The sequence below is a fragment of the Colias croceus genome, chromosome 12, assembly GCF_905220415.1.
Source record: "Colias croceus chromosome 12, ilColCroc2.1".
NCBI lineage: Eukaryota > Metazoa > Arthropoda > Insecta > Lepidoptera > Pieridae > Colias > Colias croceus.
The window spans coordinates 10028324-10053708 of NC_059548.1; the positions used below are offsets into that span (position 1 = coordinate 10028324).

The 25385-nt window shown below is 34.4% G+C and overlaps 5 protein-coding genes across 9 annotated transcripts in view; 2 read left to right on the forward strand and 3 right to left on the reverse strand.

The window, feature by feature from the left end:
- Positions 1-661: 661 nt before the first annotated feature.
- LOC123696248 lies at positions 662-7850 on the reverse strand. The gene is made up of 4 exons (XM_045642320.1): positions 7728-7850; positions 1755-2000; positions 1258-1346; positions 662-851 (listed from the first exon to the last, which is right to left on the reverse strand). Exons 1-4 carry the CDS (start codon positions 7848-7850, stop codon positions 662-664), a joined length of 648 nt encoding a protein of 215 aa, XP_045498276.1.
- Positions 7851-8359: 509 nt separating this feature from the next.
- Positions 8360-9415, reverse strand: LOC123696249. The gene has a single exon (XM_045642321.1). It carries the CDS (start codon positions 9413-9415, stop codon positions 8360-8362), a length of 1056 nt encoding a protein of 351 aa, XP_045498277.1.
- A 152-nt stretch (positions 9416-9567) lies between these two features.
- LOC123696250 lies at positions 9568-12882 on the reverse strand. Its single transcript, XM_045642322.1, has one exon. It carries the CDS (start codon positions 12880-12882, stop codon positions 9568-9570), a length of 3315 nt encoding a protein of 1104 aa, XP_045498278.1.
- A 2394-nt stretch (positions 12883-15276) lies between these two features.
- Positions 15277-25385, forward strand: part of LOC123696376 (6-phosphofructo-2-kinase/fructose-2,6-bisphosphatase) — a 31233-nt gene continuing 21124 nt past the window's right edge. For 4 of the 5 annotated variants that reach the window (XR_006752069.1, XM_045642511.1, XM_045642509.1 and 1 more), the window contains exon 1: positions 15277-15659. Coding sequence is in view for 4 of the 5 variants with exons in the window: in XM_045642511.1 (XP_045498467.1) it covers positions 15491-15659 (169 nt within the window). In the remaining variant the exon portion in view is untranslated. The remainder of the gene's footprint in view (positions 15660-25385) is intronic. The other variant, XM_045642510.1, reaches the window with a different exon arrangement.
- LOC123696378 (DNA-directed RNA polymerase II subunit RPB1-like) lies at positions 19894-23288 on the forward strand. Its single transcript, XM_045642514.1, has 3 exons — positions 19894-20399; positions 21367-21525; positions 22345-23288. The coding sequence occupies exons 1-3, from the start codon at positions 20157-20159 to the stop codon at positions 23197-23199; spliced, it is 1257 nt and encodes a 418-aa protein (XP_045498470.1). The 5' UTR covers positions 19894-20156; the 3' UTR covers positions 23200-23288.

A 25385-nucleotide genomic window follows, 5' to 3' on the forward strand; every position in this document is an offset into this window, starting at 1 on the left:
GGAAAGCCTTTGCAACTCTTGTAACAAATGACAAATCTTTTATCACACTTGTCAACTGTTTTATTATTATTTATTTCATGTGTAGGTAATCTTTACACATACGCACGCAACATTACGTTAAACCACAGATAATATAATACTACCTATACTAGTAGTTAATAGTTAAACTATGAGTCATATTCATTTGAAATCTTGCGAAATTCATTCATTTTGTTCCTAAGCTATGGTCAATGTATTTGAATCGAGTCACATCGCCTCGTTTGTGATGTCAATGAATTCTTAGAAATTAGATTATTGAACTCTGATTCATTATTACTTGATTGTTTGATCAGTCTAGTCCGAGTTTAATTATTTTATTATTTTAAATAAATAAATAAAAGATTAATATAATATAATAAATAAAAGTCATTGCATAGGTACGCAATTAATGTTTTTGCAAACTTTAATTTTATATCGTTCTTTAAAATTTAAAATATCTATTTTCTTGCGATTGTGTAGGAAACGTAATAAAACCAAAGTTATAATAAATATTAAATACGTTTAAAAAATTAAATATAAAAATATTTTAAAGCGTTTTATTTTTTTATCACTTATGTAAGTACGATTTTTTTAAATAAATGGATACTGGCAAAAAGTGTTTTATTTTTTTTCCTTGACAAAATTATACCTTTACTTCCGAATCAGCTAGAGCCTCCTGAAGCGCAATGTACCCAGGGTCATCAGGACTGAACGCTCTGCACTCCTCTTCGAAGAACCGCTCCATCTTCAGACGTAATTCCTCATTGTAATTGGGTTTACCGATTATTGAATCGGTATCGGTACATTCGGATTCTGATTCTTGATAGCTGAAACTGTAAAGGGATGTTTTTAGTAGATGACTATTAACCGCTACATAGTAGGTATGTAGTTACTACAGAAGTCTGTCCGTCCGCATCTTTAAAACTATGTAACGGATTTTGATACGGTTTTTTTTTAAATAGAGTTGTTCTTCTTGAAGTTTTTAGTACCTAGGTACCTATATATACTTTTTTAAGTTTTCGACAAAGCGAGTGAAGCTGCGGGCGGAACTCTAGTATAGTATAAATTTTGAACCGATGAACTGATATTTAAGATTTATAATCATTTAAAGGTACTTTTTAAATCTATATTTAATAAATAAAATTAAACGAAGTCTTTTGTTCATCTATTAAATTGAAATAATGAAATGTTTGCTCTTGCTAAAATATAGATAAATATGGACAAATTAAAATTTCTTACTTATTCAGTGAATCTAAATATCCAGGGGGAAAAGAGTTCAAAACTTTTCTCATTTCTAACCACGGATCACTGAGAGTTCTTTTCTGAAACTGATTTTTAAAAATTTATATTAATTTAAATTTACTATTTGCCGACATTTACAACACATTGTCGTAATATGTAAGAATATACTATGTTTGTTTGTTACTCTTTCACAATGAAACCACTGAACCGATTTTGATGATAGATACATTGCACTAATGTAACTTATAATATCAGAATAACATAATATATTATAATAATCTAAAGAAATACTTGCTTTTGCTTATAGGATCATCACATCCTTGGTGTTTACTGTTAAATTACATATTTTATCAGTTTTAATTTTTAAAAATATTTATTGTTTAAAAGTTAAGAATTTATTTAGGTAGGTAAGTAGGTACCTACGACTTCAATTTACTAAAATACGTAATTATGTAAATCTTCAATTTAATTAACCTTGCTTGAACAAATCTCACCCGTCTAAACCTCTCATAATCTATCTCCGAGTCTGTCATAGCCCTGGACAGCGCTAAACTTGAGTCAGACGACTCTGTCCTAACTTCCTCTTCACTGAGCGACGATATACTGTGCCTTGGTGACACCTCTGGAGTCCAGATGTATGGAGTTACAGGAATCTCTGGTATGTCCAGGTCATTTACGAATTGAGACCTGGTTTTAGGTACTGAGTCGAAGAGCGATGGAAACATGTCCAATTGTCCATGGTTGGTTCAGCTTCTGTGTTTAATTTTATTATTTTTTGTGTTAAGACAAGCAGCCTGAATTGGAATTAAATTAAAATAAGGATATGTGGTAACTCTCTTTTATAAACTCTTAAGATTATACTATGGTCCACATCATATGGTAGCTCTCTTTTTTATAAACTCTACTTTTGCGACACGTTTTAATTAATTACAAAAAAAATTATGGTGACGTTATAGTAACTAAATTATACTTGAATTTATTAATTGCCTGCTGTAAATAAGCAATACTTGAGTCTTTTCTTCAAAACGACTTCGATTGAAGTTTTAAACTAAAGTCAAATTTTATTAAAACTTTGAAGTACAGTAGGTACTTATACCACTAAAAAAGAAAAAGAAGAAGAACGAGTACTTACGAGTAATCCACAATTTTGTAAATTAAACTACAGACTGATTTTTACCTAACTCTGATAGACGAGGCAAAGGTCACGTAACCCTGCACTGGCTAAGACTTTCGTCTTCAACTTTGGTCGATACGTGATCGTAACCACGCAACGGTTGCCCAAAACATCTCGATTAAGATGATTGTAAAAATGGTTGATAAAGATTGTAAAAAATTGTCAGTCATGCTGTAGGTAATGTATTAAATATGGAAAAGACCAAATTATGTATATTCGATTGTTCATATAATGTACGACCAAAAATGCTCAAAACTGTTAGTAGTAAAGTAAGTTTTGTTTTCCAAAACCTATGAGTTTTTTTTATTTGTTAGAATTTAGTTGTTCTTGGCACCTAAACCTAGTATCTAATCTGTGCCTAAACCTAAGAAATGGTTCCTAAAATCTTAATTTCAGACTCCCTAAGTGGAAGGCAGGAAAAGAGCGGATTATCAAAGAAAAATAATTTCTGTAAAACCGCAGCGGTGACCGACGCAGCGACATCTTAATTTATTCATAGCTCTAGGCTAGGTTAATAATTATTAATTGCTTAATAACAAGGCTGGAATTTAAACTACTACTACATACCTACATATAGATAGTTTACGATGGATATAACAGTAGTCAGTAGGTATTGTCTATTAATTGAATAGATAATATTAAATAAACAATGACTAAGCGCAAGTCAAACATAAATTTATTTTGTAGAGTTCAATATTTCACACTTTATGTAGTTACTTATCGGGATTCCCTTTAGCCTTTAGGTAATTGCTATACTTAATAATAATAATTTGTCATTGACCGTCTCCTTTGTACAAAACCTACCATCTAAAGGCTGTAAGTAATAACTAAGTAGTTCTAATTAACAATTGGGCAGACATGATTTCGATTTAAAAAATATTGAAAAGTTCGGCAGTTAAACAAATGTGAGATGCATATTTAGCATAACACACAAGATAAATTAGAATTTTATTGTATAAATACCGTGATTTGTACATTATAGACTCTATATTATAGAATATATTGTATTGACGAATTCAGGACACGTATATATAGGCGTGTTCTATTGGCAAACTATGGCTTAATACTGTGCTTAATACAAACAAGATAAACAATGAACTTCGATGACGTCAATACTTTAATCAACAATTTATTAAAAGCACTACATACTTTATCGTATTATACGCTCAATAACAATTCTCTCTATTACCCAGAGCCACACCTTCCTAATAGATGAAGTTGATACGCTATTATTACATTTATCCATGCCTACTTCTATATGTACAATAAAAATGCGAGAATTTTTCCTTCTGTTACGCTTTCCCGGATTAACAAGAGCAATTTGTATGAAATTTGGAAGAAAAATATATTAATTTAGAGAAAAATAGGCCACGTTTATCTCAAAAATCAACATCATATTGATTGATTGATTGATAAGACATGGGAGTCTTCCGTTGTTTTGCTAGCTTAGCTAATATGATACTTACTAACTATTAATATAAACTATCTTTTATCGCGACTTCGTTCATGTTCACTTCACTGTGGCAAGCGATAGTCTACTGACTATCGCTTGCCACAAAAAAATACAGAAATTCTATATCATCGTTAAAACTGAAAATACGTTCATGAGACATAACTACGTCATAAGAATTTTCATCAATAGAACATACAATTACATACTTGCATAAAATATTATTATTATAAATAATACTTGCACCATATACTTACTAAAGATAATTAGATGGGCGTCGTACGCGTGCCAAACATACCCTGTGTCGATCTCTGTGACTATGTAGTAGGTACATAATATTATGTAGGTAGGTAGGTAAGTAGATTTACGTCAATAACTATAAATAAATTCATTATGAACATACACACCTCTTGAATTCTTGAATACAAGTGCAACATTTTAATTATATAATTAGAAAGAAGAAAACAAAAACAACATCATAAACATCATGCTTTACGATGTGATTCTGGATTAAAAAAAAACACTTTTGAAACTTCTAACTTATATTTTCACACATTTTAAACAGATAAGCAAAACAGGACATATCCAAAGGTTGAGAAACTATCTTCAATTAATTATTATTGGATTATTATTTGTATTTGTCGGATAAGAGGCCGTTTCAATTTAATTGGACTTCGTATATCGAACGAAGATCACATACATTCTGTAACAAATACATAACAAGCTAATGGAAAAGATTATAATAATGAGTAGTATCTAATGTGGTATATTATGTTCAACTGCTTAATAATGTTATAATAATGTTGACGAATTTCTTTGCAAAGTGAAGTATTTTTTAAGAAGATATACCTACAATTTACATACATAAATATCTACTTATAAAGTGAGGCATCTTTTTTATGAAAAGAAAGGATATAATATTATCTTAAGATCTTAGGAATTTGAAGTATGAAGATACAAGTAAATGAAGAAGACCACTTAAAAATTCTCCTTTCATCTTTGATGAGCCTTCCAACCTATTGTCAATCTGGACATCCTGATGTGGCATTTTTTTACTGAATAAAAGTTATTGAAGTGAAACTTCTTTAGGCGCGTTGAGAGTAAAATTTCAAGGTCGCGTCATGGCAAAACCGTAACTTCATAGAGTATGGCAACGATTGTTGTGTCTAATCTTGCCAACGAAGTTTTAACTTTCACTACTGACATAATATTATGTGCTCACACGCTCATTTTTTTAAAACAAATCGACTGTAAAAAGATAGTGACATTGATTGAATTTATTTCAATGGAAACCTTATACGGATTCATAAGACGAAGCCTCCCAAGTGGATTATGATTGTTCTTATTATAGACTTATCCAGTGTATTTTCCAATCACAATAAATGTAATGAAATCATTGTGTTTTTATTTATTTTTAACTTTAACTTAGAAGACTAAGATGTTATTTTGTCTTCTTGAAAAAAAAAGCGCTCCCTATCTTTTCACTTTCGAAGCATCTTTTTTAGTAAAATAAAAATTTAAATAGGTAACATGTTAATTTATTTCCATATTAAAATCGGTTAATCAGAATAAATGTCGGTTCCGTCGTTTTGATTCCATCGAAATATAAACACTAACATACATTCATACGCGTTTATACCACAATAGATTTACTAGATAGCATAGAACCACAATTGAGTGGTAATTAAAAACCATTATTTATAATTTTCCTGTAGATACGTACCATGGCACCTTGAGGTAGATCACTTATTTATAAACGTCATTTCCTAGACATTTTTATAATATACTAACAATATAATTTATCAAGGCTTGTATTGTAATCGATGCTGTGACAGAAACTTAATGCCTATAATAGGCCTTCTGTTATGATACCCATCCTAAAATATCAGAGAGCCTACATACTTACATTTTATAACGAACTATATGTAAATGAAACATCTAAAATCAGTCAGCCAAAACGGGTCAGAAACAACGCGTATTAGAAATTCCAGATGAAAACAGGTCAAGCAGCAACCTTAGGATGACTGAGTTTTGAGACTATCCAGGCTAAAGCTACTTATATAGACAACTAGGTAGCTGCTCCGCGCGGTTTCACCCCCGTGGCTCCACTCCTGTTGCCCGTATCGTGATGAAAATAAATATTGCCTATAACCTTCCTCGATAAATGGGCTATCTAACACCGAAAGAATTTTTCAAATCGGACCAGTAGTTCCCGAAATTAGTGCGTTCAAACAAACAAACAAACTCTTCAGCTTTATAACACTGGTCAACAATGATTTTGTTGCCCTGGGTGTGAAAGTGGTTTCTAATAATTTAATGCATATTATAAATAAAACTATTAATGGTTTTGGTAGACTGGCTCTAGTTTTTTTTTAATCCTTATTTTCTTATTAGACTCTAAAACGCAGCATGAAATACTTAGAAGGTGTATTTGTTTAATATCATTTATTTATTACAATTTTTACTTATTTTTTTTGTTTTAGTTTTTGATTAATTAAAATAGATATGAAAATAGAGAAAAATCATCAAAACTTATGAAATAGTACAAGAAAATATATTTTATAAGCTTCTCTTCTATAGTTATTTTAGGGACAATCGTTTCTTAAGGACCATCAGCAATCTGCCATCAGTTGACGATCCCATGTACCCTGATACCTTTATTCCATAATTTTTAGTTATTTTTGGATGCGTTCTGCCTGTTTCTTAAAGAAATTTCCCAGATTTACTGGAAATATATCCAGGAGACTGTGGGGAAAGTATACCTTGATGTTCGTATCTTCGCTCATAAAATATTGAGTTTTTCAACACCTGTTGCGCAATTTCTATATAATTTGGTACTTTAAATTTACCTTAAATTTACCAATACTATGCCTCTCCATAGTTCACATTCAATTAATTTTGTTAATTTTTCATCTTTTATCAATTTTCGACACGTCCGACCTGTGGGGCCGTAGGGTACCTATTCTTCTTATACTTCTAGATTCCCTCAAAGGCCTAAATTCCCATTTTTATTAATTATTCCCAATGCTTTTGCTTTGTTTGATCCCATTAATAAAAACATCAAGGGAATTTGGTGTATCCACTTTGACCATTGTGCTACTCGGTTTTTTCAACTCAATACAAACCGAACAATTGTTGTGCATTAAAATGATTTTTTTAGAGAAACTATTAATTATTCTCATATTCTATAGTCAGTTTTATAGAATAGGGCATTGAGTCTGAGCGAAGAATGTGCAGAAAACGTAATTCACCAAAAAATAAGCACTTGTTAGCAACCCGTACTCTAAAGAGCCGTAAGAAAATTAAACATAATATGAACCCACATTAAAAAAAAACTAGAGCCAATTGAATAATTTTAAGGACTGTAGGGTTCGTACACCTGAGGATGTGCTGCTGCTGATAATAAAAACTAGGCTGCTAATATTATATGCTTTATTGCTATGCTGAGTTACACACGTACGCGGCTCGCGACGTTTTAATGTGAACTAACGCTATATGAAAATGAAAATGCTGTGGCATACAAAAAATGATGATGATGCGCTTTGAACGGTTGCACCGTACATGCTCCCGGGCAACAAGATGGAAATGAAAGCTATGAAATGACGATGAGCTAACCTATTACAAGGTGAAAACAATATTCTTAAAGCTATTAACAAATGATGCCCGACAATCATGCTATCGATCTTAAGGCTACACTTGTTCTAAAATAGGGAATTGTTTCTTTTATTAAGTGATTCACTGAATGACGCACACACACATTGCTCTGCTTTTTGTTACACACACACATTGCGCTGCTTTTTGTTTCACGCACATTACACTCACACACTTTTCACTAAAACTAACACATGGGTCACTGATGGCACGCTGCGCGCGGGTGCGCGGCGTGACCGCCGCCGCCGCCACGCACACCACAGGCCCGCTGCTGCTGCTATCCCCTGAATGCGCTTCCCGAGAGCTGGGAGTCATTGTAGCTTTTTACCCAGCTCCAAATTTGATGGGTACCGGTGTTTTTAAAATGTTGGTTGGATTTCGGATACACCTCCGGCTCAATATTTATCTTAAAAGTGTGCTCTTTATGTGAATTAATCATGAATATTTAGCTTTAATCTCAGACAATGTATTCGCAATAATATACCTGACACCATTGATAAGGCCTGGTCGCGTGCGCCTCATTGAATCGAAACGCTGATTCAGTAACATGCGGTTATGGAACTTCAATTGCTTAGAATCGTGGCTTATTTGTATAATACGATGTTACAATGGATATTACTTTTTAAAGTTTCATACAGCTGATGATTTCCAGATGATTGATATAATTAATTATAAATAAATTGGGTTGCTTATTGGAGTAGTTAATTAATTTCTATCCATCTTCAACTATGTTAATTTATTGAAGAATATAAAATGTTTGTCGACGTTTATTCTTGTTATATTGAAGTTGTTACTATGTATTATGTTTGTAGCTGACGTGAGCATTAAAATGAATAATGTTTACATGAACGATAGATAATAAGTGTATATGAATGTTTTAATTGGAATGCGGTGATTGCTGGTGATGAGCTGCTGGTATGATTTTGCTGATTTGTTTCTTCCGTGTTAACAGGGAGAATAGATAATTTAATTATCGGTCGCTTGATAATGCCCGTCTTAGTTTTTACGCTTACGACTCTGACGTAGCCGTCCGATCCAGGGTGTAATTCAATCACACGACCCAACGCCCATTTTCCTGGAGGTAGAAGAGCGTCATGTATGATCACGATGTCGTTCAACTTGATGTTAGGCTTTGATGTTTTCCACTTGCTTCTGGCTGATAATGACGTTAAATATTCAGCTCGCCACCGTTTCCAAATATCACTTAATATTTTTTGCGTCAATTGCCACCTCGTTCTCTCATCTCTCTCGGTTTCTATGATTGTTAAAATTGGACCGCTCGCTAAAAAGTGGGAAGGTGTGAGATATGCTAAGTCATCAGGATCTTCAGATAGAGGAGATAGGGGTCTCGAATTTAGACAGGCTTCTAGCTGATAAAGTAGAGTGGCGAACTCTTCGTACGTTAGCTTTTGATCGCCTAGGACTCTACGTAGATGATATTTTAGGCTTTTAACCGCGGCTTCCCAAAGTCCTCCCGCGCTAGGCCAGGAAGGTGCATTGAAGTGCCACTCAATTTGCATCTCGCTAATTTCCGTGAAAAAATCCTCCGTTAAAATAGATTGCTGGTCAATAAATTCATTCGCTAAAATTTTGCTGGCTCCTACGAAATTCGTTCCGTTGTCACTGTATAAGTGACGAGGAGTTCCTCTTCTTGCTGCTAATCTACGTAACGCTGCTAAAAAAGTAGATGATGATAAGTCTGATACTAACTCTAAGTGAACCGCTTTTGTGACCATACAGATAAATACGGCCACATATCCTTTGCTTGTTTTGATACCGCGACCCTTGCTTGATTTCACGTCTACATGTCCCGTGAAGTCTACCCCCGTGTGATAAAACGGTCTTGTAGGGTTTGTTCTAGCTCCGGGTAAATCTCCCATTATTTGTAGTTGTTTTACCGGGCTATGTCGCTTGCATATTACACAATTATATAAACGTTTCTTAACCGCTCTGTTTCCACCGAGTATCCAATATCGCTGACGTAGCCAAGAGTTCGTCAACCTCGCTCCACCGTGGAAAGTTGACTTATGTGCTAAATCAATAATAAATTTGTAAGATGACTGCTCTGTGGTATTATATAGGGATGTTTCATGTTATATGAGATGTTGCTGTTTTTTAAACGACCTCCAACTCTTAATAAACCTTGTTCGTCTAGAAATGGATTAAGACATAATAACTTGCTCTTTGAATCTACTCTACTTAAGCTATTTAAATCATTTATTTCTTGACTAAATTCTAAATACTGTATAGCTTTTATAATTTTTAATTGTGAATTTTGCAACTCTTGTGTAGTTAAATAATGTTGTTTTGTTACGGACGAGGATATTCGCAATATCCATGCTAGTACTCGTGACGCATATGTAAAACTGCTATATTTATCAATAAAATCGCTAATAAAGTTCGCTGAAATATTATTATTCTTTGTAACGACATTTGATAATATTTTCTTTGCTTCTAATTTAGTATTATACGTTAACTGTTGCTGATGTTTAAGATCGTACGTATCGCTCGCTAGGTTTTCTGCTTTATCAACGTCTTCTAATAATGATGACTCATTCGCTGACCATTTGTGGAGATTAAATCCTCCCGATTTGAGTAAATCGATGAGATCTCTTTGCAATTGCTTCGCTGATATGATGTCAAATGCACCGCTAAGAAGATCATCCATGTAAAATTGTTCTTCTAACACCCTCGCTGCTATCGGGTAACGGTTGCATTCGTCCTTGGCTAACTGCTTGAGCGTCATCATTGCTAAAAAGGGCGCTGCTTTTGTACCATACGTAACAGTTGACAAAGTATATTCCTTGAGTGGTTGATTCGGATTTTCGCGCCAAACTATTTGCTGATAACGTTGATCTTGCTTTGAAATTAAAATCTGTCGAAACATTTTTTCGATATCTGCTATAAATGCGTAAGGATATTGTCTCCAATTTAAAATTAATAATAAGATATCCTGCTGTAAATTCGGACCTCTATACATGACGTCATTAAGGCTTACACCCGTCGATGTTTTTTCGGATGCATTAAACACAACTCGTAATGACGTAGTACTCGAATCGGCTCGATGTACACCGTGGTGCGGCATGTAGTAGGCAGGTTTCATGTTACGCGCTATTGTTAAGTGCATGTGACCCAATTCTTTGTATTCGTTTATGAATGATTTATATTTATTAAATAAATTGTCGTCTTTTTGTAGCTTTCGTTCTAATTGATAAAATTGCGCGCATGCTTTTGTTTTCGATAAACCTAGCTTTTCGTCTGCGTCTGGATGTAAAGGGAGACGAACAACGTATTTTCCATCTGACTGACGAGTTGTTGTTGATTTGTATTGCTGAATACATTGATAATCCTCTTGTGATATATCTATGTTTTCGTTAATGTCTTCAATTGACCAAAATTTTTGAAGGCTATCCACGTCGACCATGACAACGTTACATTGGAACGACTTTACGTTGCCGCATAAAATCCACCCAAGGCGTGTTTGCTGCGCTACAGGAATAGATTCGCTTTGCTTAATAATTCCCTCCATGATAATAGATGAATAGACATCGGCACCTAACAATAAGTCGACTGGTCGGCGTCGATAAAACTCTGGATCGGCTAGCTGTATGTCGTTAATAAATGACCACGCTGGTTTGTTGAACGATTTGTTTGGTAGATTGTTCACCGCATGATTCATTATAAAAACTCCTGTATTTAATGAATAATCGCTATATTGTGAAGATATTTTTATGTTCATAAAGCCTTTACACGTGTTCTCTTTCGCTCCTAAACCTAAAATCACTCCCTTACAATGCTGACGCGGCAGACCGAGTCTCTGGGCTGCATTTTCGGTTATAAGGGAAGTCTGTGATCCTTGATCTATGAGAGCACGCATGACTAATGACGAACCATCTGCAGCTTGAACTGAAACTTGAGCTGTTGCTAGTAAAATTTCTTGTGTATCATCCAGAGACACGTTAGAGCTATTTTTCGGTTGTTTTTCGAGGCTTGCTGTGCTAGCTGTATTTTGGGATGTCCGCTGTGCGAACGCTTCATGAACCAAAGTATGATGGTTCTCATTGCATACTCGGCATCTTTTCGTGGAAAAACACTTATTACCATTATGATTATACAGGCAGTTTTGACATAGCTGTAACCTCGTAATTGTTTGTAATTGCAGTTTAGGTTGAGATTCCGCGAATTTATTGCAATATATTATTGCATGATTATTGTTGCATATTGGACAGTTTTGCGTTGTGTAATTGATACCTTTTCCGTTTTGCGATGAATTATTATGGTTGCTAGCGAATGATTTAAATAAATGTGATTTCTGGAATGCTTTAGGATATGCTGCTGGTGTTGGTTTTTGAGGGTGCTGGAATGTTTTAGGTGGCTCTTGCTTGCGCTTAGATGATTCTAATGCAGTAAATTTCATCTCGAGGAAACTTAGAAATTCTTGAAGTGTTGGTAGCTCTCTAGGATTTTTCAATGACTCGATGTAATCGTTATGAGTGTCAGTATCTAATTTGAGCGCTAAAATATGAACGATCATCGGGTCCCACGTGCTTGTATCAACACCAAGGTTCTTAATGGCATTCAGGCATTCCTTTGTGGCATCGTGCATGTTTTTAATTTGTGTTAGCGATTGCTGCTGCGTGTTGGGTAGACCTAAAATTACATTTATGTGAGATGTAAAAATAAGCTTTTTATTCTCGTATCTGTGATTTAATATTTCCCAACAGGAAGTATAATTTTGTGAGCTTATAGATAAATGCTGTATGAGGCGTTCTGCCTCGCCTTTGATCTTACTTTTCAGATACTGCATTTTTTGGGCATTCGATAAGGATGGATTTAGATGTACTGCTTCGTTGAATAAATTTTTAAAAGATACCCATTGCTGATAGTTTCCATTGAAAATCGGAATGTCAACCTTCGGTGTTATATTTTCTCTGTGAGAGACTGACCAGAGCTTTGTGTTTATCGCTTCTTTAAGGTTGTTGAAAATGCTTTCGTGGCGAGTGAAAGAATTCTCGTAATCAACGTCTTCCCCGTCCAGAATGCTGTCGATTTCCCAATGAAGGGAGTCAATAACGCTCCATCGGGAATTTAACTGATGCAGGGCATCCTCGAATTTCCACTTCGTGCATATTTTTTCAACATCGATACTTGTTACAGTTCTTTTAAAAGCCTTAAAGTTAATTGCTTGTTTATGTAATAATTCATCAAGTTTGCTCGATGTACCTTGCGATTTAAATGATGGCTGAGGATTAAAATCCTGTTGCTGCTTACTTGTTCCCGGCTGAGACATTAAGCCAGGTGTTGCAGGTATAGCGCTTTCCTTGCTCTCCGCTGGCAAGTGCCGCATTATGTAAGAACGCGTTTCATAATAAAAATCGGCCGTTCGCTTATAAATATTGTTGCTAAAATATTCATGCGATTTATCGTCATATTCACATATTTTAATATGATTGCATTGAAATTCTTGCCAGTAAGAATCTAACACACTTAATCGCTTATTAATATGAGCCGGGGTCTTTCGTTCGACACCGTCTTTCTTAAAATTGATTTGGAGCTTTTCTATCGCTTCGATGATCATGTTTTGGCTAGCTACTAGATCTTCCATGATGAAAATGCTACTTCGCTTCGATAGATAGTATAAGTAAAAAGCTGTGGACTCACCGCTGCTGCTGGAACTTACGTGGCAGTTCCCACTACACGAGTTACGCTTTAACACACGCGAATGGGTCCTGCTTACGGTTAAGCTCGAAGGACCATAAAGATTTACGGTTCGTACACCTGAGGATGTGCTGCTGCTGATAATAAAAACTAGGCTGCTAATATTATATGCTTTATTGCTATGCTGAGTTACACACGTACGCGGCTCGCGACGTTTTAATGTGAACTAACGCTATATGAAAATGAAAATGCTGTGGCATACAAAAAATGATGATGATGCGCTTTGAACGGTTGCACCGTACAAGGACTACATTCGCAAACTGGGTAGTTGAATTATATAAATCCGTAGAAATATCCAGGGCAACAACAAAAAACTTTTTTTTTGTTGAGCTGTGTAATATTAGTATAGATATGTAGAGGTCATAAGATATTGCCTTTCGTGTTCAATACTTAAGAGCTAAGATGATTTATTATTGTTTCATATAAAAATAGAGACGAAAACACAGTCTAACATATTATCATTTTCTATAATAGGTACTATTAACTATACTGTGGACGAAAACGGTCGTATTTCGACCACAGAGGGACCTTAAACTAAGTATTTACAATCAAACAGAAAACGTCCGATCCAATAAGTTATTGATGCAATTCTGTATTTGGCTTGAATTAACTTGAAGCTTAGAATATAACTTACGTCGTTTTGCCGGATCAATCGATCAATCGGATGTGGAAGCAGCATCTAATAAATAATAATCTGTATCAATGCATTCTTTAATAGGTACCTACATTTTTCGTCGCCGGGCGATGGAACGGGGAATGTAATCTATCGTCCTGTGCGGTGAAGTGGCTTGAGACGTGTTCCGCTCATGCCGCCAACAGGAGGGGAGAACAGGCAAACCACCGTTCCTGTTCTTGGCTTGCGCCTGGCCTGGAGACTGGCTGTCGCCGAGGGGGTCGCGGAAGAATTCCAACCAATACTCGCGGCCCCAGCATTAAAGCGGCTCGACGGAACACAGTGAGGTTTTAGTCGGTAAAAATCCTTCCCCGGGGGTACCTATCTTTGGAAGATTTCCCCACTAGGTAATTTGAATTTTAATATTATATAAGTTAGATATAAGTTACATATTATGTAATATTGACATGATTTTAAAAGAGCAACTATGGAGTTTCTTGCCGATTCTTCTCCATAGATACTGCTTTCCGAATCGGTGGTAAATGTTAAAAATACTTATGTAATGACGATTCGAAACTGCTACTAAATAGTAGTCTAATTGAATAAATGAATGTTTGAGTTTGAGTTTGAGTTTGAGTTTAATACGAATACAAAAATACATGATACAGTAGATAAATATATTGTGATATATAAGTAATGACTATCATCAAGAAACAAAACAAGGAATGTAGAGCACAAAAAGCTCAATTATAGAGCGTTTATATTTATATGTTCTCTATATCTAGTCTCTACATATTATGTAGAGTTCGAATAGACAAACAGTCTAACAATTTTTAATTGATAATAAGAGTCTATCAATTGATTTAAATCGAGGCACGTTTTTCTATTGTTTATTGTGCTCATCTTTAATTTCTTTCATAAAGATGGTAGAGTATCTATTATTTGTTTTGTATTGATCAGACGGAATTGTAAAAAAACATTTTATTACATAGAAAAGGATCTCAGGATTGATTATTATGGATCGTGTGTGTGGTGATGTGAATGTTTAATAATTAAAAATGATATGGTTGAATTCTGGCTGAATTCTTAAGTTTTAATAGTTGTTAATATCATCTAACTGCTGAAATTCAAAATTATAGAAAGTATGTACCTATGTAAAAAAAATAAAGATGTTGCTGGTGTAGTTATAGGAAATACCGGAACAATTATTCCAGAAAAATATAGAGCTCTCTATGTACTAGTACCGGCATTTACATAGAGAGCTCTATATTTTTCAGAACTTCGCCAAATTCACAGCCATATAGATAAAGCAGCCTACCTTGATTCGAATCCAGACAGTGAATCGAGTGACGTCACAAGAATGTGACGTAAAAATTGCTATCTCGTATTATGGCAATCTGCCGAAAATCGGTCCAGTCTCGACTGCGGCGCATACAGCATCGCGCGTGTATGCATGACGTTCCGGCAATCTTGTAACTGCGCATTTGTGCAAGCGCAACAAATCAACCGCGTTGAACGAATAATTCCACAAAATCAGCTGATATAAGACGAGCAAACCGACCGCTCGGAGCGCTCCTACATCTCTAGTCTCTAGCCGTCAGTCATGCCGCGATAGCACGCGCAAATGGACGCGTTGAACGGCCCGTCGCTGCGTTTACGCGGCGGCGTCAACGCAAACTGTGAGAGTAAAAAACATGAGTTGAATATGTGCACCAGTGCCATGTCGCCGGAGACGCAACGGCTGCTGCCGCCGACGTCGGAGACGATCATGACGAAACCGTTTCCCATACGAGGTAATATCGCCCGCTAAAAATATAAAGCGCTCCGTGACAGCTGCGGTGCGTTCGCGGAAATCTGTGAGATCCGATTCGAAATTTTTTGTGATTGAGGCAGGATCGAATTGTAGGAATGTAGAGTCGTTTCTCTTTCTCTATCGTCTGTTGATTTGTGTGTCTCTACATTTTTGTCATTATTTTTAAAAACTTTACATTTTGCCTCTATATTTTTAAAGGTATTTGATAAGTCGCTTTACATTTATTTATATAATCTATACAAATCGTGTCCTATTCTCAAGCTACGAAAAGCCCTTTTATTACATGTACAGTAGGTTATCTTCCCGGAGGTTTTTTTTGTAAATAAATATTTATGACAACTTCAAATGCTTGTAGTGTATTATTATTATAGAGCTCGCAATTATGTTTTCGAGAAATGTGCTCTCTTAAGTTGCAGGTAGAGTCATAAAATGTCATTTTAAAATATATGGTCTATAGAAAATGAACAATGCTGAAACCTATAAACATTATGTATTAATTTAATTTATTTTTCTATTACCTAACTTACCTTACTTAGGGCCGATTTTTCAATCCCGAGATAAATAGTCTAATAACTACCCCTCGAATAGATTTATTCAATTGTTTATCTAACTCATAACGGATCGCCTATTTTTCAATCGTGATTTATTTGATGAATAACTATCTGACCAAATATTTCCATATTGGCAGCTCTGCTCTCGGAGTGGCGAAACAAACATATTAAATTAGTCAGGTTAGAGCGGGATAGAGTCAACTCTTGCAATTTGTCAACAACCGTCATTATGACTCACGTCAGGAGTGCATTTTAAGTTTATCTTGTGTTCTATGATTGTTGATTATTGTTTTGATTCGAGTAAAGAGTTTGGATTAAATTTGTGTTAAAATTTATATATTTTACGATGGAAACGACATACAGGCAGCGTTCGGCAAATTTTGAATTGCATGGTCATCAATACTACCAAAAACATCAATTTCAATATGATTTTAGTTGATAATAATTTTAAAGAAAGAGGCTTAACTGTTAATAATTCTATGCTCTATGTTATTACATACGAAAATATCCCAAATTTGACGCGTCAGTTGTCAAATCAAACGCCTATTCGTCGAATAGCGCGCTATCTGGCCGTTGGAGCGGCAAATAGATTTATTCGTCAAATAACGTAGTTATTCGATAGATAAGTCCTATTCGTCTATTGAAAAATTGAATATTTTGTTAACTGAAGAATAAAGTCTATCTAGCTCTTTATCTGGGCATTGAAAAATCGGCCCTTACTCTATGAGATATTCGAATTCTATTCTGAAGTAATAATGTATTTTTATTTATGTTAAACACCTGTCAATCAAAGTATTTTTGTTTTTTTTTCAACTTATTTAATTTTACGTGAATATATTACATTTTCTACATATTATATAACAATAATAATGATGATAAGTATATACATCTTCATTCAAAAAAATTTCTTGAAAAAATAGCTAAGCATTTTGTATAATATATAAGTATAATATATAATATATAAAACTATTGCTTAAGTATATATTTGTATAATATATAAGCATTATATTATACAAATATATAAGCATAAGTGTTATATATTATACTATTTGCAAGGTCATGATCAACAAGTTGATGATTTTATTTTCATCCAAAAGCGAAACCCGGATTCCCTTTGTGATAGGACAGGTGCATTTCACATCTGTTTAGCCAATCGATTTTATTTACATGCATCATGCATGTAATACCTAGGCCAATATTATAAAATAAAATAGCTTATTCTTAAATATAACTCCATAACCCTGTACCATAGATAATTTAATTTTAGTATGTTAATACTATCAGCTGTGTTTAGTAACTCAGGTACTAAAATCAGGGTTATTTTCCAATAATTAAAACATCTCCCAACACCATAATAAAAAAAACTGTTATATAAAATAAACAATAATGTCTTATCTAGATTATACTATACATCAACTAATAGAATACAGACCATCTACAGACGATTACTAATATAACGTCGATATGATACAGTCACGCTGTATTTGACCTTCAATAGCAGTTACTCCTTGACCCACAGTCTATCTATTTATGCGTTTTTTTATTATTTTTTGTTTGAACGTACAAGTTTAACGACCTCGGATGTACTTGCATATATTTTACACGTTTATATTTTGGAAAAAAATGTTTCTATAAATAGAAATAAATGAATAGGTAGGTAAGTACTTACTGAATAATTTGAGTTGAACATTACCCGCAGTTCCAATTCAATTTATTGTTTAATAAGTAAATAAATATAGTGTAATTTAATATTATTAGTTATACCAATTTTAAATGACTGGATAAAAAAATCATGTTCGATATTATGTTTATGCAGCTTTTGTGTTTATTTTTCATTCGAATTTTTTAAAAACGTTCCACAGAGAAAGTAAGAATTGCCAACGTTTGGAATTTTTTTTACTTATTATATAATATTATATTATCTATAATATCAAAATACATTAATGCACTTCATGACCATATAATATTTAATTTAAAGATTAAGGATATAAAATAAATATCTATGTCAGTAAAACGTAATTATCAATGCACTCAAATGTCACATGATACATGATAAGTGCAGCTTTTAGGTATAGAGGTTACGAATCCTTGATATGAAAGACTATATATTATGTTCAGAAAAATAAATTATACATTCACATACTAATATAATTATTTTATAAAATATCGATCTCATAACTGGCAATATTAATTAAAAATTATGTTATGTTTAGGGGGGAAGGGGTCATAGTTTTTGTGACGATATATTTGCAGGGGGGGTCACAGAAAGTGTGACACAGCGTGACAACCGGGGAGGGAGGGGGTCGAAAAACGTTAATTTTAGAGTAACGTATTTTATGAACTTGTCCCTTACTTTTTTAGAGAATCATAAAAATGTATTGTTGCATTAAATGTGTTGAGTAAATCATTCATTTTATCAAGAATACCTAATAACATTCGTTCAGGTTATATTGACTGGCAGTCGTGCTCTGTTATTTGAGCCGCAAGTCATCAGTATTTACTGGTCCTCACTGAAAACCAGTGTTGCAGAAACACTCTGTAACTTTTGCTGACGTGGGGATCCTTTTGGCATCACTAATTATATTTATTTCTTTCAATTTTAATTTTTATTTTGTATTTCTTCTTTTTGTTTGTTTTAATTACCTTATTTTTGTAAAAATTGGTGCCAAATAAATGAGATTGAGTTTGAGTTTGAGATTCCCGCCAAAAAACTTATCAAATACAAAGCCGGTTTGAATAAAATTGCGCGGTTCTCAACCGAATTTTTAATTTGTTTTTTCGTGCGAATACCACAGTCAAATCTATAAATACAGAAAGCAAGTAGCAACGAATAAAACTGGTACTAAACACTATTCTATTTTGATAGCAAATTCGGCTATCATGAATGTCAAACGTGATTGCCGCGTATTTTTATTTTTATGGCAACTCGTATAATCGAGCATTCGTTAGATAATCTGTGATGACAACCACCGCCCGTCATTTTAAATTAAATTTCTTGTGTAGTAAAAAATACGATCTTTATCTGTGATCTTTATTAGTAACTATAGTCTTCAGCTATGATGATTCCTGTGACACTTCATCGTGTTCCGAATTACGTATTTTATGTTTAAAACGCCAAAATAATTTTAGTGCATAATATTTTTATTTTATGGCGGCATTATTACCAAAAATATAAAAATGAAACATCTTAATCTTATAAATCAAAAACAGTATTGTTTAGTTTAATATAATGAAAAATAAAATAAAATAACACAAAAATGTAATACCTACGTAACTCGTGTACATAAAATGGATCGTTGAAAAATCATAGAGTTGGAAAATCATATAATCGGCGCCCATCTTGTGATCGTTTGTCAATCGAGTCAATCGTCTGTACGAGTGCGTCAGCCTTGTATACAAGTTGTATTTTTATATTGATACTTTACGTGGTATTCTGCTATTGTTACTAATTGTTATTGTTGACTTTTTGTTGTTGTTGTTTGCTAAATTTCCTTAGTTAATTGATGGCGAAATGCCGAAAAAACTAATTTTGGTACATTATTCAAATCGATTTCATTTCCATATAAAATATTATCGATTATCGGAAAGAATTGATATGATTTCAGTACAGACATCTCTACACGTGTCAAAAATCGATGTGTCACAGAAATCATCTTATAGCATCTACAGACGCTCCGATTTGGTTGGTGCCAACCATCCGACCACGACCAAATCGGAAAGTGTAGAGAGCGGTCGGTCCGACATAATTATTATTAATATTGGTTTGACGTGGTCGGATGCGCCAGCGATACCAACCAAACCAACTTCCTATCCGACCCAACCAAATTGGAACGTTTGTAAGCTTTGTTCCGACCAAATCGGCTCATTCCATAGAGTAATATAGGTAATTGACTCATTCGCATTCGCAACGCCGCCGGTGTGTCAACATGAACGCCGAGGGAGTTACAGTCACCGAACGTGATATTATAATAAAATTACTGGAAGTATATAAAGACTTTCCCTGTTTATGGGATTTAACTAATAAAGATTACGCAAACAGAGATGCCCGAAATCAAGCATATATTATTATGTTAGAACTATTAAAAAAAATTGACAGTGGGGCTACATTAAAAACATTAAAAAATAAGTTAGATAATATGCGTACATCCTATAGGAGGGAGCGAAAAAAGGTAAGCAAATTCAAGTCAAATATCCTGTTATGTATATAAATAAATAATGTGTTTTATATGTTTTTAATTTATGAGCATTTTTGTCTGATCTCGATGACATATAAATGAAATGTAGAAACTTTGATTCACTAAAAAGTATTTAATAAATATCAAACCTATTTAATAAATAGCACATCTAAATAATATGTAGTAGGTAATTAATAATATCAAATCTTTTTTATTTTTTACTTCTCCGTTTTTCAAGTCGGTTGTTTTTAACGTAGTTATTTTTATTGCGTTTTATTATGAACTAGCTGAGCCCCGCGGTTTCACCCGCGTGGCTCAACTCCTGTTGGTCTTAGCGTGATGATATATAGCCTATAGCCTTCCTCGATAAATGAACTTTCTAACACCGAAAGAATTTTTCAAATCGGACCAGTAGTTCCCGAGATTAGCGCGTTCAAACAAACAAACAAACAAACTCTTCAAGAAAGAACTCTTCAGTCAAAGAAAAACCCGCATAGTTCCCGTTCCCGTGGGATTTCCGGGATAAAATCTATCCTATTTCCCGGGGTAAAAAGTAGCCTATGTCCTTTCTCGGGTATCAAAATATCTCCATACCAAATTTCATGAAAATTGGTTCAGTAGTTTAGGCGTGATTGAGTAATAGGCAGACAGACAGAGTTACTTTAGCATTTATAATATTAGTATGGATGACATGATTGCTAAAGGATTTCGCCCATTCCCTAGACTGGCTTCTACAGTCTAAATAACAAGAGAAATATGAAGTGATATACGGCTGCGCAATATCAAAACATGTCTTGATGTAGCAAGACTAGCAAGTATACATAGTGGTAAATCAAAACATGTTTTGACAATACTTAACAAGTAAAAAAATCATTATAATATATTCTAAGTACTTTATTGAAGAAATAAAACAACTATGGGTTTCAGTAAACAATAAATTTGGATATTTTACATATTTTAGGTGGAAGCTAGCAAGACTAGTGGCGCTGGAAACGATGAGGTGCATACGCCATCACTATGGTACTATGAACACCTCTTATTCTTGGATGAAAAAATCACGCCGACGACAGAGGTTATTGATAATATGGAGACGGATTCTTCCCAGTCACATAATGATGAGGTAAGCTTTAAATATTCATAGTATTAATCATTCTTTCTTGAAAATGTACCCGGCCCTGATTGTTAAAATATTCAGTGAATATTTGTCTAACAGAATTACCATCTGCAGTACGTTGCCTTTCTGTTCTGTTAAGGCCTACTAAGTTGTCATTTAATCTCCAGTCTCCTGGCCGAAAAGTACATGTTTCAGTATCCTCGGTATCAACACAATTTCTTGTTATATAGTTTGATGACTTTTTTCTTAAATAATTGTGCAGTGTGCATGAAGCCATTACAACTTTGGGTACATTATGAACATTAATTTGAATTGGTCTTTTTAATACTCTAAAACGTTCAGCTAAAATACCAAATGCATTTTCTACAATTCTTCTTGCTCTGGAGAGTCTATAATTGAAAATTCTTTGATCATGTGTCAAATTTCTTCTTGGATATGGTTTTAAAAGATTTTCATTAATGGCAAATGCATTATCTGCCACAAAACAATATGGGGCGATAACATTTGATTGCGGTAAAATAGAAGGTGATGGTAAATTTAGTTGGTTCGATTTCATTTTTTCATGAAAAGTTGTATGTTTGAATACTCCACCATCAGAAATACTGCCATTAGAACCTATATTTACATAAATAAACTCGTAATTTGCATTCACAATACCAAGCAGGACTATGCTAAAAGTTCCCTTATAATTATAGTACAGTGTACCCGATTTTGGCGGCTTCTCGATAATAACATGTTTGCCGTCAATAGCACCCAAGCAATGATTAAATTGCCATTTTATTTCAAAGTCTTTAGCTATTTGTAACCAGTCATTTTCTGTTTCAGGAACCTGCAACAAAAAGAGAACGCGTTACGAGAAGAAAGCAAAATGACATTTTAAAGAAACAGTCGGAATTACTAGAGTCTGCTAAAATATTAATATCTGGTGACGGCACATCAGCTGATGCTTTCGGGAACTCCGTGAGTTCTCAGCTCAAGGAGCTCCCAAAAGTACAAAGATGCCTCGCCGAAAAATTAATAGGAGAAACATTGTTCTATGCAAAACTAGGAGTGCTTACTTTTGAAACCTCAATAAATATTAAAAGAAGATCAGTACAATATTTAGGTCAGGGGTACGCGTACCAGCAGCAGGTGCCACAAACATATGCACCATCACCAACACCATCACCTCAGCATCACCAGCCGTCACCATATGCACCATCACCATCACCATCACCACAGCATCACCAACCGACACCATTTGCACCATCACCAACACCATCACCACAGCATCACCAGCCGTCACCATTTGCACCATCACCAACACCATCACCACAGCATCACCAGCCGTCACCATATGCACCATCACCATCACCATCACCTCAGCATCACCAGCCGTCACCATTTGCACCATCACCATCACCATCACCTCAGCATCACCAGCCGTCACCATTTGCACCATCACCATCACCATCCCCACAGCATCGTCAGCCATCACCATCACATAAGTACTCACATACATCACAATCACTTCAACTCAGTCAGCCATCAACGTCATCAACATTACCTCAGCTTCCACCATCATCATACCAGCAACAATTAGATTCCAATTCATTAATTAATTACATAAGCAGCAATCAACAACAGGTAGTCAGAGGAAAGGGGAAGGAGTTAAAAAAATATTTGATTTTTAAAAAGTAATTTTTCAGTGATATTCGTACTTTTCCATTTTAATTTTTACTAGCTTTCCGCCCGCCTTTGTCTAAAACCTAATAAATTATGTACTAAAACCTTCCCCTGAATCGCTCTATCTATAAAAAGAGCAACTATGGAGTTTCTTGCCGGTTCTTCTCCATAGATGCTGCTTTCCGAATCGGTAGTAAATGTTAAAAATATGACGTTTCAAAAGTGCTTCTCGAAGAAGTCTAATTGAATAAATAAATGTTTGAGTTTGAGTTTTAGGAGCCATTATTTAAGAGAAGAAGAAGAAGAAGAATTTGAGTTTGAAAAAAAACCACGTCAAAATCCGTTGCGTAGTTTTAAATATATAAGCATACAAAGGGACATAGGGACAGAGAAAGACACTTTGTTTTATACTATGTATACTATTACTTTAGAAAAATAAATAAACTATTTTTTATATATTAAAGTTGTTTTATTGAATACATACCTTTAGGTAATCTTTGAGTACTCTAATGATAGCTTCGCAGGTCTCTGGTATTATCTCAGACAGTAGTTGTGGTGATATACATGTGCTTAATTTAAGATCATTATATTCTCTTCCTGACGCGAGATATTTTAAAGTTGCCACTAATCTTTCTTCGGCAGTTACAGCTTGCCTCATAACTGTATCGGTTTTCGCTATATATCTTTTCAAAAGATTTAATATTTCATCGAATGATTCTGGAGTCATTCGAAGATATGTTCGGAAATCTTCATCATCCAATTCCTTAAGGAGCCGCATATGACTGTAATTTTCTCTATTTCTATAGTAGAATTTAGCCTATTCTCTTCGTTTTTTCCTTTGTTCCTTTTGCAGCGGTGCTGTAGCAACAATGGTTGCTGCAACCAACGCTATTTTAGCATTTTTCGATAATACCGGTGGCATGAGGCAAGACGTCCGTTCACTACTTCATAACAAAGTCAACTGCATATATTATATTAACTCTATGGTCAACTGACAGCTGGAAGGCCAACCGTCGGACAATCTGTAGCAATGTCGGAATGGTTGCCATGTCGGTTCCAATATGGTTGGCACCAACCAAATCGGAGCGTCTGTAGATGCTATTAGGTGGAAAGGACTATAGCTTACCGCCCGCGGCTTCGCCCGCTTGGTCTAAAACATAAATAAATTATATACTAAAACCTTCCTCTTAAATCACTCTATCTTTTAAAAAAACCGCATCAAAATCCGTTGCGTAGTTTTAAAGATTAAAGCATGCAAAGGGACATAGGGACAGAGAAAGCGACATTGTTTTATAATATGTATAATACCACAGACTAATAATAATATACTACGTATACAAATAATACTATTAGATAGGGAGGCGAAGAGGGGAATTTTCTGTAATACTCGAGCGTGGCAGTTTAAGATATGAGAGATACCTTAGACCTAATAGAACAACCTTGTTAACTATTTAGCTCTATATGTAGTGACGCGCGCCTAGGATAGACGATCAGATTAGTAAAAAAAAATCGATAGTCTGAAATACTCGAGCGCGTCAGATTAAGATATTGGGGGTTGATTTTAGTGTTTTAAGACTAAATTTAACTAATCTGACCATAAGTCCTTGACGCCGCCGAGTTATAGGGTCGCGAACTTGTAAAAAAAAAACGTTAATCCGGCATTCTCGAGCGTGATTGTTTTTATTTTTATTTTGAAGAATATAATCTAAAACTTATTAAAAATACAAAATCTGCCGGTTTTCGCATGACCGGAAGTCTGGAGGAGCCATTTCATCTTCCGAAAAACGCGTTGCAGCATATAAGTCGCAAACTTTACTTTTTACAAAAAAAAGATTAAATAAACAAAAAAGATAATTTTATTTTACAAAAAAGGTCTCTTTTCATTTTTGTCCAAAGTTAAAACTTTTTTTACTTGAAGCATCGTAAAAACTCAAACTCCCGGTTTTTTGAGTATATCTCGAAAACTGAGGGAGTTAAGAAAAATTGATATGAAATAACGATGATTAAAAAAAAGAAACCCACAAACCTTTTTCGGTCAGATTAAGAGAACCCACCAACATTTTTGGCAGATTAAGAAAATATGCTTTCAGGATACCGAGATAAACCTCCCCTATGAAAATCTGACGCGCTCGAGTATTTCAAAAGGACTCTTTTTTTCTGCATTTTCAAAAATTCATCATAACTTATCGTCATGTCGTAAT